This window comes from Anser brachyrhynchus (assembly GCF_964034855.1).
Source record: "Anser brachyrhynchus genome assembly, chromosome: 8".
Lineage (NCBI taxonomy): Eukaryota > Metazoa > Chordata > Aves > Anseriformes > Anatidae > Anser > Anser brachyrhynchus.
The window spans coordinates 16,702,691-16,718,714 of record NC_137702.1 but is presented as its reverse complement, the minus strand read 5'-3'; the positions used below and the strand labels follow the sequence as shown (position 1 = coordinate 16,718,714).

The 16,024-nt window shown below is 36.2% G+C and overlaps 1 protein-coding gene across 3 annotated transcripts in view; it reads right to left on the bottom strand.

Moving 5' to 3' along the window:
• Positions 1–1,251: 1,251 nt before the first annotated feature.
• ZNF326 (zinc finger protein 326) overlaps positions 1,252–16,024 on the bottom strand; it is an 80,415-nt gene continuing 65,642 nt past the window's right edge. For all 3 annotated transcript variants that reach the window (XM_080603055.1, XM_080603056.1, XM_080603054.1), the window contains 9 exons: positions 13,409–13,607; positions 11,577–11,611; positions 10,569–10,656; positions 9,953–10,067; positions 8,383–8,530; positions 7,923–8,022; positions 6,495–6,625; positions 5,478–5,573; positions 1,252–1,977 (listed from right to left, as the gene is read on the bottom strand). In XM_080603055.1, coding sequence (XP_080459181.1) covers positions 1,816–1,977; positions 5,478–5,573; positions 6,495–6,625; positions 7,923–8,022; positions 8,383–8,530; positions 9,953–10,067; positions 10,569–10,656; positions 11,577–11,611; positions 13,409–13,607 — 1,074 coding nt within the window. In that variant the 3' untranslated portion in view covers positions 1,252–1,815. The remainder of the gene's footprint in view (positions 1,978–5,477; positions 5,574–6,494; positions 6,626–7,922; positions 8,023–8,382; positions 8,531–9,952; positions 10,068–10,568; positions 10,657–11,576; positions 11,612–13,408; positions 13,608–16,024) is intronic.

Below are 16,024 nucleotides of genomic sequence, written 5' to 3'. Positions count from 1 at the left end.
CTCTTAACCATCACAAAAATTCTCATGCTAAAACTTGTCAGTTTCTAGAACACTGCTACAGTTCCTGTTAAACTGTCTGGGAAGGGATCAGCATCCTCCTCTTGTACGTCAAGAGATCTACAAATAGAACACAAATAGATGAATGACTACTTTGTAAGGCAGAAGGAAGACTATACTTCAAAAGTATTACAAATAAGAACCTTATTCCTAAGCTTAAAATGGAGAATGAACGTTCAGAGATCTAGGAAGTACTTCATTATTTTAAACTTACATATCCAAAAACAATATTGTTCAACCCGCTTCAGGCTCAACACATCTTTCAGCCAACCCATGCTAACTAGTTTCAAGCTAATCCACTTACAAATATAACAATCAAGTCTACATAATGCAATATGTGTGGGGTTTTTTAATGCGAACTTATAAACTATGCATGAAACAAGAAGTCAAGGCACAAATATTAGTTTCCTATCTCCTCCCTCAATCTTGTATTGTCTACTCTCCCAGCTACACCAAAACACAACAGCTAAAAGACTGCAAATACACATTTTTCAGAGCTGACCACCACTACTAGTCTTTCTGATGGCCTATTATCTAAACCAAGTACTCCCCCACACTCACTTTCCCTAATTCTACAATAGATCACCAAAAAAAGCAAAAATTGGTTTACATTTGAAGAATCTTTGTTCTCCCTAACTTCTATCCACTCTCTGCATAGACCACCTGTATTCAGTGATAGTTACAAATTAACATGAATGTTCTCCAAGGGAAAGGTGCTCAAATTACACATATGATGAGATTTTGAAAAAAGTTTCCCATAATTGCTGAAAGAGACTGCAGTTACTTCTATTAAACATTGCCACATTTAGGGAAAAAGGATGCAAATTACTTAGCTGTAGTTAGAAAAAGTTACATCAAACATTTCCGGTTCCCATTAGTCAAAAGCTAGATTAGAAGGAACTGAAAAAGACACTGCATTGATAAGAAATTTGTAAAACAGCCATCAGTAAACAGCATGTACATATACTGAAAGCATGCTTTCCCAGGCACAGCATAAAGGCTACAGTACCTCAAGTCTGTCCTAGTAGATGTAGTCTGAATATATCAAAAAACAACAAAAAAGAAGTAACGTGAGTTGCTAAGATGCAACTATGAGTTTTAAATAATCATAGCATCAATTAAGATTTGATTCAAAACAAATTTGGTAGTCAGAGGGAAATACTTGAAATACTTAACCATAGACACTTTAAACAATAACGTTTAAGTGTTTTATTGCTACAAATTGGTACATCTTATCACAAAAAGCTACAAGGCATACTATTACACATACTCTATTATACAGAGTGCAATGCAGTCCCCAAAACAGCCACACTCAACAGCACAATTTTTGAAGTTTACTCATTCCATATTGAGAGGTAAATATGATAAGCGTATGCCATACAGCATTTAAAATATTTACCCCACAGACCAGCCTTTCTTTTCAATTGATTAGACCAAAAACTATTATATCCAACTTTCAGTACACACACCAAAAAAATAGGATGCTTAAAAAAATATACAACACGATGTTTTAATCAGCTTTAACAGTCAGTTTGCTATAAAAAGCTCAACTAAAATAGTCTTAATTTCATTTTAAACAAAATCAGAAACACAGAGGAATTATATAAACAAGTTCTCCACAGAATGGAATGCATGCATAGGGTGGGGAATCTTCAACAACTCTCATTTGAGACTATTAAAGAGTCTTGGCCACTTTTGAGCAGAAATAAAAAGCTGTTTTGCCCCCCCTAATTTGTTTTCATTTGTGTTTTCTTTCACTTAGTTATCTTCAGTGTGGTCTAAGGTGAAGTCAGTTTGCTCTTCAGTTCCTTCTTCCTCTTCTTCCTCTTCTTCCTCACCTTCAACTGGCTCATCAGCCTTGTCCTCTTCTTCTGTCTGCTGCTCCTGAGCCTGATCATTAATTTCAAATGGATTTTCACCCTGGAGGAAAAAACAGAAAACAAACATTTTAAATATTTTTTTCAAACAGTACAAAATAATGTTTTATCATTTCAGTGATTGGAAAGCTCTTAGTTTGTAGTATCTACTGAGCCCAATCAACTCATTGGCTAATCAAAGCCAGAGTTGCCACATATAAACCCCCATGAATAAGGCAGATTTTTAAATTTAAGATACTAGCGTTTCGCTTTTTTAGAAGTAGACTCTCAAAAGTAAGGGCCAAGTACATAGAAAGCCGGTATAACAACTTAAGAGACCTATGAAAACAAGAAAACCCCAAATCTCACCGTTAAAATTCAGGCCACTTTTTAGGTGAACCACTATTATGCAAGTGCTGAGAGGCTACAGACCACCAAGAACTATTTCACCCAATCTGTAACACTGTCCAACACTGAAATGCCAAGGATACCTATTAGCTCAGTAAACTGGCTTGTGAAAGAAAAGAGAATGCCTGAACCAGTTTAACTCCAGCATCAGTGGAAAGCATTGTGAAATAAAAAGGTAAGCATCCAAACCTTACTTCAGCTGGTATTTGTGCAACTCTCCAAACTGTACTCATCTACTTTCCTTTCCGGATAGAAGTGAGAAAGACCTCTTGACTACAAAGCCTCTGGTACTATCCTCCTTGGGCTCAAGCAAGTATTTTCATTCACATTTGGGCATAGCAACAAGGATTTCCAAAGATGGGCACAGAAATAAATGGAGTTAAGAATACTCCACCTGATTAGCTTCAAATACGCGCTCAACAGTAAACATTAGAGTGAAAACAGGTAGGTACATTAAGATCTTTAAGCTTTTAATGCTTTTAACATTAGCTTTTTGTTAGAAAATAGTATTGTTTCCTAGTACAAGAATAAAAACGTGGCTTGTATCTGTAACAGATTCACAAGAATGTTATAAGTACTTCTACAGATCTGATACAAAAGGAAAAGACTAAAATCCTCTAATGTCTATGGTAGGTATGATGATGAATTGCAGTTAAAGAATGTACTTCTGAAAGAACTACTTCCACACTCCCACAGACAACTCAGCTGTTCCTGACTCCTGGGGACAAGCTACAGAAAATTTTTACTGTTCATTCCTGTGAAAACAGTATGCAACTTACAACTAACCTACAAGAACTGGATTCAGCACACTATTTCTAGCTGAACAGATCTCTACACAATAATCACCCTCCTCCCCCACAAAAAAAAAGATTTCCCCCCGCTACTGTTTTTTCAGAGAAAAAGAGCATTTTAAGTTCTCAAACTAAGGCAAAAGTTACTACCCTCAAGGGAAGATCCTAATGATTGCACTCTTTTTCCCAGTGATGTAGCATTTAACACATCCAACACAGAAACAATTTTGATACTAGTTGATTTTGACAGTCACACTGGTCCCATCTTCCCAGATGGCTTAAATATATATACACACACATCTATGGAAAATAAGAATGTAAGCAGGGAAGTATTTTTTTCCCAGGAGATGCATCCTTTGAGCTCCTTGTCTCTAGAATATTTAAATTGCACAGAAAGCTTGAAACTAAAGCCGTGTTTACAGGCAAATGTGTACATGATTCAATTGACCCCAGAAACTAGTCTCAGTATTTAATTATAACAGGTCTAACAAACCTGATCCAAAAAGATACTGCAGTCTGCCTACCTCAGAGGTAAACTTCAGAATGCCTTCACTAATACATATGTATTAGTTATTATTATATATTATATGATATATTATTATACATATGTATAACAAACAGTCCTTCTGCTGAGTTTGTTTTATTTCATTTTGTACATATAGCACGCAACCTGTGGAATAGTTTTCTACATGGAAGGAAGATTAAATCAAAGAACAGAAAAGATTTTCCATTAATTGTTAGGTAAAGGAGTAAGTCACACGTTGAGCTGTCACCATGTTGAGCCCGGTCACCAGACCACCGGTGAGCTCCTGCTCACTGCTGCTGGGCAGAGCTCTGCGGCAGGCACACCTGTGCCTTCCCAAGCCAAGGCCACAGCGTCAGCATCCAGGGCAAGCACCACTCCAAACCCTGACCGTGGCTCAGTGTGGAAAGGTGCTCCCTGAAGCTGTTCATCCCACAGCAGCTGACTCTCCTGGGTGATGTGGGGACAGAGCTAGGCCCCACAAGTCCCATCTGAAAACAACCCTAACAAAGAGCCCCCAAAATACAGTTCAGCCTCTGCTGAAAAAAATGGCATTTTGCTCAAAAGTAGCCACGGACTCCACAAGACAGTTATTGCTTGTCAGTTAGCTTACTCCAGACCAGAAGTCAGTCCACACCCCCAATTTGCAGTCAAACACTAGCCAGAGTGTTCAACCCTGAAAAGTCTTATACAATGCAAAAGGCAGCAAATATCCCCAAAACTGCTTGCCTGCTATTTGCCAGAGCCAGGCAGTCAACATAGCCAGGACTCAGCCTGCCAGGTCTTCCCTGTTCCAAATTTCTTCTTTCCACTCTGCACATGCTGCATACACAAAGCCTTCTGAAAGAATGTTTTTGTGTGTGTGTTTTTGTTTCCTCAAGCCAATCTGCCTATAGTCTCAAAGCAACTGATTTTCAGCTGTCAGCAGGATTTTCTACTCTCTTGAAAAACTGCAGACACCAAATACATACACTGGTTCATCACATGCTGCATAAAAACTACTGGACTCCTTCAGTCTGCAGTTGATTATACATTAAGATAATTATGAGAGGGATTTGCATAACCAAGAAGCTAGATATATCTCACTGTGCAGGTGCTGCTAAAAGTGTATTGTGTTTGGGAAATACCAATGGTAAGCATTCTGAAAATGGCAGTGACCTCCTTGTGAAGACAATCTTCAATTTTCCAACTAGTGAACGGCACATTTCCAATCCCCTTTCACCAGTCTCCCACTAGGGGGCTGTAAGGGACAATGCACATGCATGTCATGCCATAGAGAATACCAGCAGAGAGCTGAAAATAGAGTCAAATATTCTAAGCTGTGGTAGCTGGTAATTTGCCATCTTTTCTTAACAGATATAGAAGAGCTATCTGAAACTGAATTATGCATCCAATTGTACATAATTCTGCAGAACATGACTAAATTCAACCTTTTAAATTACAATTAAATATTGCATTGGCTGACACCTTGTCATATTTCTGCAATACAGTATTGCTTTTTCTGAAGTTATCTATTGGTTAGGCACAGGGAAAATGTTACTACAGAAAGTCACATATCTGGCCCAGAAAAGGAAAAAATACTTTGCCAAAATGATTTCACATATTTCTCAAGCTGTGAATTTGTAACACAGGCTGCCACATCTTTTAAATTCTCTGACCACGAGAAGTAATGTTTTAAGCTTCCACTGTTTGTGTGCTGCCACAAATCCTAGAAATTCTATCAAATAAAATTAGACAAGTTGCATGTATTGTACTTTACAGTACAAAGTCACCTGCAGGAACCCTCACTTCTAACCGAAGATTAACTCATATGTAAAGGGTTTTGTACTCTTCACATCTTACCTTCACATACAGCTCATACCGTGCCTTGACTATTGGATTATTCAAGATACTGGTAGCGGTAAGAACGCTCTCCCTTTTTATTTGTTCTCTGTAGGCCTAGGAAACAGATTTAACAGTGAATAATTATTATACACCTATTCTGACTGTCACATATTTGAATTCGTAGTCTGTTTCTGTAAGGAAAATTGTGAAAGGAATAATGCATGAAATGCTCATTCTTGGCATTTAATTCAGTTTTTTACACAGCTAGGACTTCTAGGACTTAAGTTTGATAGCGTTTATAGTTTGTTGCTTTAGTTTAATTAAGATATATATTCAGGTCTTGGTCATATAATGAACTACATATAACCATGCACTTATCTACTCCCACAGTTAACTGTTCTCACCTACAGATAATACCCATGCTTTTCCACAACTGCCTATGGTTCATAATTATAGAACTTCATAAAAAAACATTACTTTTGAAATCTCTTTTTTACTATGACAACTTGGATTATTTTTTTTCATTCATACTATGCTTCTAATGTTGCTGGAAATGTTGGATGAGTATCATGAATTGTAACAGGATCCAATTCCATACTACTTCTAACTCTAAATTGCACTCACTTTTCTTCATATTAAAAGGATAACAGCCAATCAAAAAAAGAACACTAGTATTGTTAAATTGCTGGAAACACATGTATTATGTTTTACAATTTGAGTAACAATCTTTCTGGCACTTACTGGCAGCAAAATTCCCCTAAAATAAAAATGAAGTTATTCCTAGTAACATTCTCAGAATTTACTATCGTCAACTATGAAACACACCACCTTTCATTCACTGTGGGCATTATAATGTCTCATGAACTAGCTGGCACTTTATTTACAGAGAACATTCTAGATATCTACAGAATAAATAGTGTTGATAAGAATTTAGAAGTTATTTACACTGAGTACCACAACATTTCTCACCTACTATGAAACCATGCCTTTTTTTTTTTTTTTTTTAAAAATCTCTTAAAATATGCCATATCTTACTTGTTTTCCTTTTGTGTGATCAGGAGATTTTAAGTGTTGCTGAACGGAACTGTGTAACGCAGGAACATACACACTGCAAGCACTGCAGTGAACAGTCTCAACTTTCATCATGTGGTCATCAGCAGTAACCCCTGCCAAAGAACATGCAAAAAATCATTAACACACACAGTGTTATACCAGGGGAACGGGAGAGGGGATTGGATGTTTTATACCAGGAAGTTAGAGCTCTCAATTGGTAAACATGTCAAACTGAACTGCAGGGGAATAGTCACACAAATTCAGGCATCAGAACTAGGCTTGCTGAAGACAATGTTGGTAGAGAATTTTTTTTCACCTGATACTCCAATTCCTTCATTCCACAGACTATGTATGAGATTCAAGCAATTATGTTTGATGCCTGAGGTTATGATATATGAACACCTTACCTGCCTAAATAGAGGGAAATAAAAATGATAAAAAAATCATAAATTGAATGTACAAAACGTCTGCTATTTAAAATCTACAATGACCAATATTCTTAATAATATGCATTTTAATACAAGAAACAAACCTTAAATCCCTGTTTTTCACCAAAGTAGCTGAATTAACTTCACCCCTCATAAAAACACCTAATGTATTTCCTTGTCTCCCAATTTCTCAACACCAAGAAAAACTGTATGAATCCAATGTAAATGTCTTCCAAGTTCAAATGCCAGCTTGCCAACAGAGCATTCTGATCATAGAGGTAAACAGGCCCTCCAGTACTTAAGAAGAATACATAAAAATAATGTGAGATGTTGGTTACATCCATTAAGTAACTTCTAAAGTTTAAATTCAAAAGAAGGCAATACTTAAATACATTTATTGTTTGAAGTAAAGGGATTCCAAAGATTTATTTTCTGGCTCTAGTGCATTTTTGAAAGCTCTCAAGCAAAGGATAAAGCAGAGGGATGTGGCACAAGAAGGCAGAGGGACACAAATGCCTTTAGAAAACAGTCTGTAGAGCAGCCAAGGGGGGGAAAAAACAGTAAGTCAAGGCCAAGATGCATATTGGGTAGCCATGGATTAGAAAGTGCTCCAAGTCCTCCTTTTGTCACAGTCTGCCTCAAAAACACAACTATCCCACTGATATCATCTAGCTCCTGAACATCACATTGATCATTATCATGTTACCACTTAATAAAGTGATCTTTTTCAATCTAACTGCACCCACCTGTTGCCATTCCTCATGGATTATACTGAATAAGACTGTGGCAAGGCCTACATAATTCTGTTTGTCAAGTACTTAGCAAAACATTATCTTGTTTTACGACAAGGCTACCTGGGCAGGAAATCTGAAGTTTATCTCTGCTTACATTTCACATAACATCAAAATGAGTCAAGGAAAACAAACCAGGTAGAAAAAAGGTGTGGGAACTGATCTCCATAGTATGCACTATCATTACTCACCTTCCATTATATCTTTTTCAACAGCTTGAGCATTGTCTGTTTGGTTACTTGTCTGTTGCTTACGCATAGCTGTCTTCTTGAATTTATTTACCATACACTCCTACAGAGAATCAGAAAAAAATAAATTGTAATGGCTGATGTTTGAGCGTTTATGTTCCAACAGAAACCCGTAGTTAAACTATTACTTGGAATAGCTCTGTTGGAAAAGAGAGCAAAAATAAATAGCAATTAATTGGGCATTTTTAAAGCACTACTTTTAATTGTAACTGTGAGAAGTTACAATTGCAACACTATTTTAATGACTCTGTATTTGTCTCACTTTCAACAATACACACTGCACCAGAAGTCTTCTCCAAAAGGAATGATGATAAATTAAGCATATTTTGAAGACTAAATGATACCTTCTAATTACACTCTAATGTAAAAACATTAGATAAATTTTAAAAAACCATTGTCTTACATGAAGAAACTCCATCACTACTTTGTCAAATTTGGTTTGCTTCTGGATATGATCCAATGTTTCCTGGTGAGCTGCACTCTCCAGATGGGACTCAATCTCTTTTTCTTCAAATGTTCGAAATTTACAAAATGAGCAAGTAAATGCCATTCTACCAAGAGAAATACAATAAATAATATTACAATTAAAGAAACATTCTTCCCTCTCCCCTCAAAACAATGAGGACTTGCCAAACCTAACCAGAAAAGTAATAAGAAAAGCATTCTTTAAAGAAGCCTGAATGAAAAAAAAAAAATCTATTTTACCATTAGGAAAGATACCTGCTACAAGAACCAAATAAAGGCTAGTCTGAGACTAGTAAATTATCTATGCAGAAGAAAAACTACTAAAACCAGATGCTAGCTATCATAAAACCATATTATTCTGTGTGTTTATCTATCATAGCTCTCCATTTTGTGTTATCTTTTGTAGTACTTATCAAAGTCAAGCCAATGATTTACTAACTACAAACTGTTAAAAGAACTCACCCAAAGCTCGTTTTCCATATAAAAACTAAATCCTTACGAGGAAATATGGCCTCCTCAGTACTACTGAGGCACTAATGCTACGACCATACACTGCATTCGCATAAAGCAGAATAGCTTTGTACAGCCCTGGCCAACAGCCTGCTTGGCTGTGACAAAATTGAAGTTAGTTACAGAACTATCTACTTACTATTACTACAAAATAGCTCACCATACATACAAAAAAACTGAACCAGGTCAATTGCTAACAACTTAGCTCAACCTGAATATGAATTTGTTTCACTGGAATATGAGTTTCAAAAGCAGTACCCTTCTAAGCTGCTTCTCAAGTGTGCACTGATACACTTGTCAGGGAGAAGAGGCAAGTAACTCGTGCATTCCTGATACAGCGAATGTCATGCAAATCATAGAATGATTTGGGTTGGAAGGGACCTTAGAGATCACATAGTCCAAACAACCCTGCTACGGGCACGGACACCTCCTAGATCAGATTTCTCAAAACCCCATCCAACCTGGCCTTGAACATTTCCAACGATGCAACATTCACAATTTATCTGTGCAACCCCTTCCAGTGTCTCAATACCTTTACAGTGAACTTCTTCCAAATATCTAATCTAAGCCTACTCTTTTATCTGTTACCCACCGTCCTATCACTACACTCCCTGATAAAGAGTCCCTTCCCCACCTTTCCTGTAGACCCCCTTCAATGCCTACAGACTGCTGTAAGGTCATTATAAAGTCTCCCTGGATCTCTCTTCTCTAGGCTAACCAATCCTAACTCTCTCAACCTGTCCTTGTAGAAGAGGTGCTCCATCCCCTGATGATCTTCACTGCCCTCCTCTGGACCCACTCCAACAGGTCCATGTCTTCTTTATGCTGCAGGTCCCAGAGCTGAACATCTAGGGTGCTGTTCATTTCTGCTCATTTGTTCATTTATTTTTCTTTTGAAATCAGTCCATAAGGGCCTTTCAGGAATGAAGGTATATTCTTACAAAGCAAGGATAAAGCAGAAGAAAACCACACCACATGAGACAAGTTACAACACAAACCTGTATCCGTCACCATATTTTTCGCTGTTTTTTTCCCTTCTACGCCTTTGCTTCTCTCTTCTGGCCTCAATTCGTCGCTTTTCCTCTTCTTCACTTTTAACTTCTCCTTTGGCATCTTAAAACACAGAATGATTTTAAAGTGTTATATTCCCCAAAAATCTGGCTCTCCAAGCAAAGCGTTTGTCTTCCCTGTCTCCTCCACAAACACCTTTTATATAGTCACAAAATGCAGATCCTACATCAACATTGTTTTAAGGCTTATTTAAATGCCATAGAAGTTCTTTCGTTTTCCTCCATTACAAATGACAAATTTAAATACCTGTTTCAAACAGGTAGTGGTCTAGATTACATGCATAAGAGAAAGGAAATTCAGAATTAAAGCAGATCCTATAACCACAAAGCAGACACAATAACCATGTAATAAAGAAAACACAACGGATGTTACAAACGATTTCCTTCTCCATTGCCTAAATTCATAAAATGTGTTAAAAAAGTAAGAGTCACGCTGTGCAATAATTATTAGAGGTCATACATACATGCATACTAAATCTATTCACCCAAAGTCACACAAATACAGTATCTAAAAAACCTTACCTGACAAAGCAAACTGACTTACCTCCAAAAGTCTGATACCCAAGATCATAAGCATCTCTTGTAAAGTCTTCATATATAACAACTGCACCACTTGTGTCCACTTCAATTTCCTAAGTCAAAACCAAAAATTTCATGTGAAAAAACAATGCCATCCTAAATCCAGCAAACAATGTGAATTATTTCCACTAATTTGTTACCTGCTATTTTTAATCAAATATGACAATGGACGAAAAGTGAAACGAGCAACCACATAAGACTCAATGTAAAATCACCTCAAACTATGCATTTATCTTTCATGCCAGGATATCTTTATAAATTAGTTTCAAAGTCAAAATTCTCATTGTCTTCTACATAAACCTTCTGACTGCCAATTCAGACTTAAATACTTCCTTGAGAATACGTTAATACCTCCACTCAACGACAAGGAAAAAACATTTCAATCTCTTAACATGGAAGAAGGATATATACACGCTTATCTTAATAATCGCATTCTTGCATGCTGTTGGCAACTAATCTTTCTGCAGGTGGGAACTAGTCTTTGCACCTTAACAGAGAACATCTGTTAACAATTATTCTCTTTTCATTTACCTTCTCCCCTTAATGTTACTGACATCTCATCTATCCATTCTCCCTCATTGCTGTAATTTCTCTGTCATTTTATACTTAATTTCTCAACCCACCCAAGCCAGAGGTTATTGGTATGTGAAATCAAGTTGACTGCCTATGACGTGAGAAGCATTCACGTGACAGCCGTGTATTACAAAAATAGCTGGTAGGTGTACAAATACACTTGAAAGTTCCCTTTCCAGACTATTTGCATAAGCTACCCCTTTCACTTGAAGTCAGTAAGATTTCAAACTGCCACTAAAATAAGACAGTTTCAAATAAAAAGGAAAAAAAAATCAAGTTTGGAAAAACTTACATAGTTAAGCCTTAGTTTTTGTACCTCTAAAGTAATAATTATTTGTCTTAAGGTATACCATTCAAATTGTGAAAGAATCAAGCATCTTCTAGTTCTGAGAGTCTTTACCTCTATAGTAGAATCCTGGAAAGATGTCTTCATGTCTATAAGGATAAAATAAGAAAGAAATAATAAAAAAATGCTGTTTAATATTACTATCTACTAATTTTAGAGCAATAAAATATTCAGGGAAAAAGTCAACTTATTCTGCACCTAACACAGTCTAGATCTACAATTTATCATATTTTAATAATAACACTAAACGTAAAATCAGGTATTCTTAGGAATATAAACTAACCAGTCTTTCAAAAACAATCACTGGTATCTAACTCCACAAAACAAGGAAGTCATGACTAAAAGGACAGTCATGACTTTTTGAGATAGATGAGACATTAAAAACAATAAAAAAACATTTTGAGATATATTGCACATTGTGTACATCCACATTCTCCTGTTAGTTGATATCCACTTTTTAGTTTTCAACTACACAATACCGCTTAGAGCACCTTTCAGTTCAAGTCTTCGAAAATTGTACTAAGCCACTCAGTCTTCGCACAAACCCATCTCAGAACCACAGAACAAGTTGATTAAAAGTGCATTCTAGTGGGCACCATCTGCTCCATTAACATAGCTTCAATCTTACATGGTATAGAACAGTCCTTGGGTTGTGGAAATTAATGAATGGAAACAGGTAACACACTAAAAGTGCTCTGTCTGAAGGTAGATTAGGAAAGTAGAACCTACAAAGATACTGAGAAGAGCTAAGAGAAGAAACCATTGACATGCAAGTCTTTTGAGATACTTGGATGTGTATTTTATGGACCTATTTCACGACACCAAAGTTAGTGAGTCCAATATTACAGTCCCTGTGCAAAATGCATATTAATGTGTTCTACACGCCCACCTGTTGAAAATTTTATCTTAGCTTTGAATTCAAAGCTAACAGCTTTTTAATATAAAATAGAGCAAGTAAGAATTAAAAATCAAAGTTTCTCCCAAGTCTGCACACTTACCTTGCTAGCTTTGAGCTTAAGTAATTTTAAACGTTTTTCAGGCGTGATTTATAATAAAACTATATAAAACATCGCAGATACAAATCACTGAGAAAGCGACAAACACAAAACCAAAATTCGACCACTGTACATGCTGTTTGTAATACTTTAACTGAAGTTTACATTGCCTCAAAGGAAATAACTTATTCAAACTGTATTAGCAAGTTTTCTACCTTCGACTTTTGGCTGCAATACAACAATTATTAGAGTTCTAGGACATCTTCAAGGAAACTACAAAAGTCAAGTGTCGCTAATGCTTTGTAATTTATATTTCCAGTTTATCATCTTTAAAGTTCTTGCCTTCACTACAGAATTTCACTTACGAGAACAACTCTCGTCTACCCTCCACTGTTAAAGAACTATTTTCCACTGTTTTCTCATTTCACCTCCCTCTCTCTCTCCTCTTCATCCACACTTTATGCCTTTATTGTAGCTGCACTACTGTTGATGCTCTATTTCACATATACATCAAGATCTTTGGGCAACCAGGCCTAGTCTTATACAAGTGCACATTTTAAGGTTTGTCAGCCATCACCAATTAACAGTACACAAAATCTGGTAATATTTTCAGTGGTAAAAATTTGCACCCATGAAGTATCTTTATGAAGTCTAGATGAAGCAGTCCTTAGCAGTACATATTTAAACACATCAAAATATCCACATTCATTCAGCAAGTTATCTTTGCAGTAGAAGAGTAATTTCAAAAGGTCTGTTATAGACTACTTTGAAGGTAGAAAATAAAAAGTTACAACACAGCACTGCCTTTTTTCTAAATATTAAAACAAAATAACTCCAAATTAATTTTAAAAAAATAGCAATTTTAACTTAATTTTGGCACTTATTACTTACTAGGTGATTTTTTCTGAGTCAGCTTCAAAATAGGTTTTGTCATTTTGGGTTTCTTGATAAATGTCCCACCAGGTTTGTTGTATGGCTGCGGTATCATTTTTCTTTTTATTCCTCTCGCAGCAACTGCTGCAGGACTGGGTTTGTTATGATAGTCAACAACAATTCCAGGTCTGTGCATTCCTCCAAAGTCTCCCATATGCTGGAAATTTGGGAAATCAAGAAAAAGGTATTAGTATATGACATCAATAGAAATACAACAATTACTCGGCACAAGTGTTTATTTTAAAATTAAACTGTATATTAAAATCTGCATTCTGGAACAAAATGCAGGGGGAAATTTAAGTTCCCAGTTTTGATGTTTTGTGCAATGGTTTTTTGGCTGTCCAGTAGAACACACATGGATAAACCGTGTTTCTGCTTATTCAGAACCATTGTCCAGATGATGAACATGCCTGTCAAAGTTCAATCTCAGCCTAACATTTTGGCTCCTCTCTTCAGATTCTCTAGATGATGAATGACTTTTCCCTTGCTGAAAAAACAGAGCTAACCAAACTACTTTTTCCTACACTCTAGTTAGCAGCCGAGAGAGAAAGAGAGACTTCTTTACGCTAAATAATTAGCAGTGATTCGAAAACTGAATAAAGAAAGTTGTTCAGTGTGAAACAGTGATTAACTGAAGGAAGCTCAGTCTTTCTTTTACTTAATCAATCCATGCGCAGCAGTGAATTCCGAAGTTGGGCTTGGAGGGACTGATACAAAAACCATGTCAGCAACAGGAATGAAAATTCAGTTGAAAGACTAAATCCTTCTGTTACTTCTGAAGTGCTGTACAGACATTGGTGGACACCTGTTTATGAAAGCAACCTCTCTGAAGGCATGGAATAAACGAGTAATCTGAAGAGGGAGAACTTAGGTAGCTGCATTTTTTTCAAAGCACCAACACGTTTCTTAATATTAGCTCAATTATTTGATTAACAAAGGTCAGAAGACAGCCCACTAACTGGATGGATGAATTGGATAAGCAGAAATATTTGTGTCACCATAAGAAGAGAATTAGTACTACACTATCAAAGAACATGAAAATAACTTCAAAATACTTTGCACAAAAAGGATACCCATTTTATTAGCAGATTTTATATGACAGACTGAATGCATCAAAACAGGCACTTTGCTTAATCAAAAGTCCATGCACAAGATCTCCACGTTAATTAATTTAGTTGAGACAGTTACAGAACTACCTAGCATGTACATTTACATTGTATGTCTACAAATTTGGAACGAAGTAGGCACTTGAATAGTTTCAAGTACTTTTTTAAAAACAGTATCTATTAAAGGTGCAATGCATTTTAAGTATGGTAAGTACTTTAGCCTTTATGTAATAAAGGATAATGTAAAAGACTAAAAAGATAGATTTCAAAAACAAAAATAAAACAGAAATAAGGCTGCTTGGTCATCATTTTGCATGAAACTTTCAGATCCAAATGAGTTCTGAAAGGATGGCATCCAAGCTTAAGAATCAAACACTTTCAGCTTTACAAGCAGAGAAATATAAAGATTAAACTATTTCTAATACCGTGCTACATGCTAGCTAGTAGCCATGTGCAAATCTGAGCTAAAATTTGAATATGACAACTACAGTATTCAAGAATGCTGCAAAGTAGACCTTCTGAAACAAGACCACCAGACAATTAGGCACTTCAAAGACCCAGAAAAAAAATGATCTTCATCTACACTTCAAGCTACAAGCAAGTTGTATGGTTTAACATTAAAGAATTGCTTCCCAAAGAGATATGGCACACTTAAGAATTTTAAAAGTTAAGTTGTACCTAGAGGCATAGGCAGAAAAGCGTTCACTGAACTCTTTCCACTTTAAAAAAAAATCAGTATTGGGATTATAAAACCAAAGTAAAGGGACACCATCAACTTAAAGTTAGTACTTCTGTCAGGATTATTTTTTATTCTCTTCTGCTGTATTTTTCCCTAGCTCATTAAACATTAAGCACAACTTCTCCAAACTGTGATCTACTATTTTGTGTCCAGCTAATATGGACAGTTTTTACATCCTACACTGGAAAGGAATCCACTGAAAAAGAGGTAGAAGATATGTCAGTAAACAAAATGAATACAAGTCATAGGGCTAGACACATTACCTGGAAATCAATCTCAAGTTTGCGAAAGAACTCGATTTCAAGTTGATGATGCCCCTTTAATCATGCTTTAATTTTAAATAAGAATCACTGTAACTGCTAGCCACCTACCTTTGCAAATTCCTCCCCATCACTCTTTCGATACACAAGTCAGAGTAAGAACTAAGTTTAAGAGAAGACTTGATGTTTGATAAAGCATGTGTTGAACATACTAAAGAATTAGCTAAAGTTTTACCTTTACAGGAAACGAAAGCTACTCTGGCATTCACAACCGGGTTTTATTTTTTGCATATACATTGCACCTTTAACCTACTAAAAACTTCAAATGGCTTTGAATTAAACTTTCACAATATTCAAGAATTTCCCCACCAGCAACAAGGATGCTAGTGCTTACAAGGAAAAATGCAAGTCCTTTTAATCCCTTTTAGACCAAACCTATTACTTTGATCGTCGCCTTTCAAACAAAAGG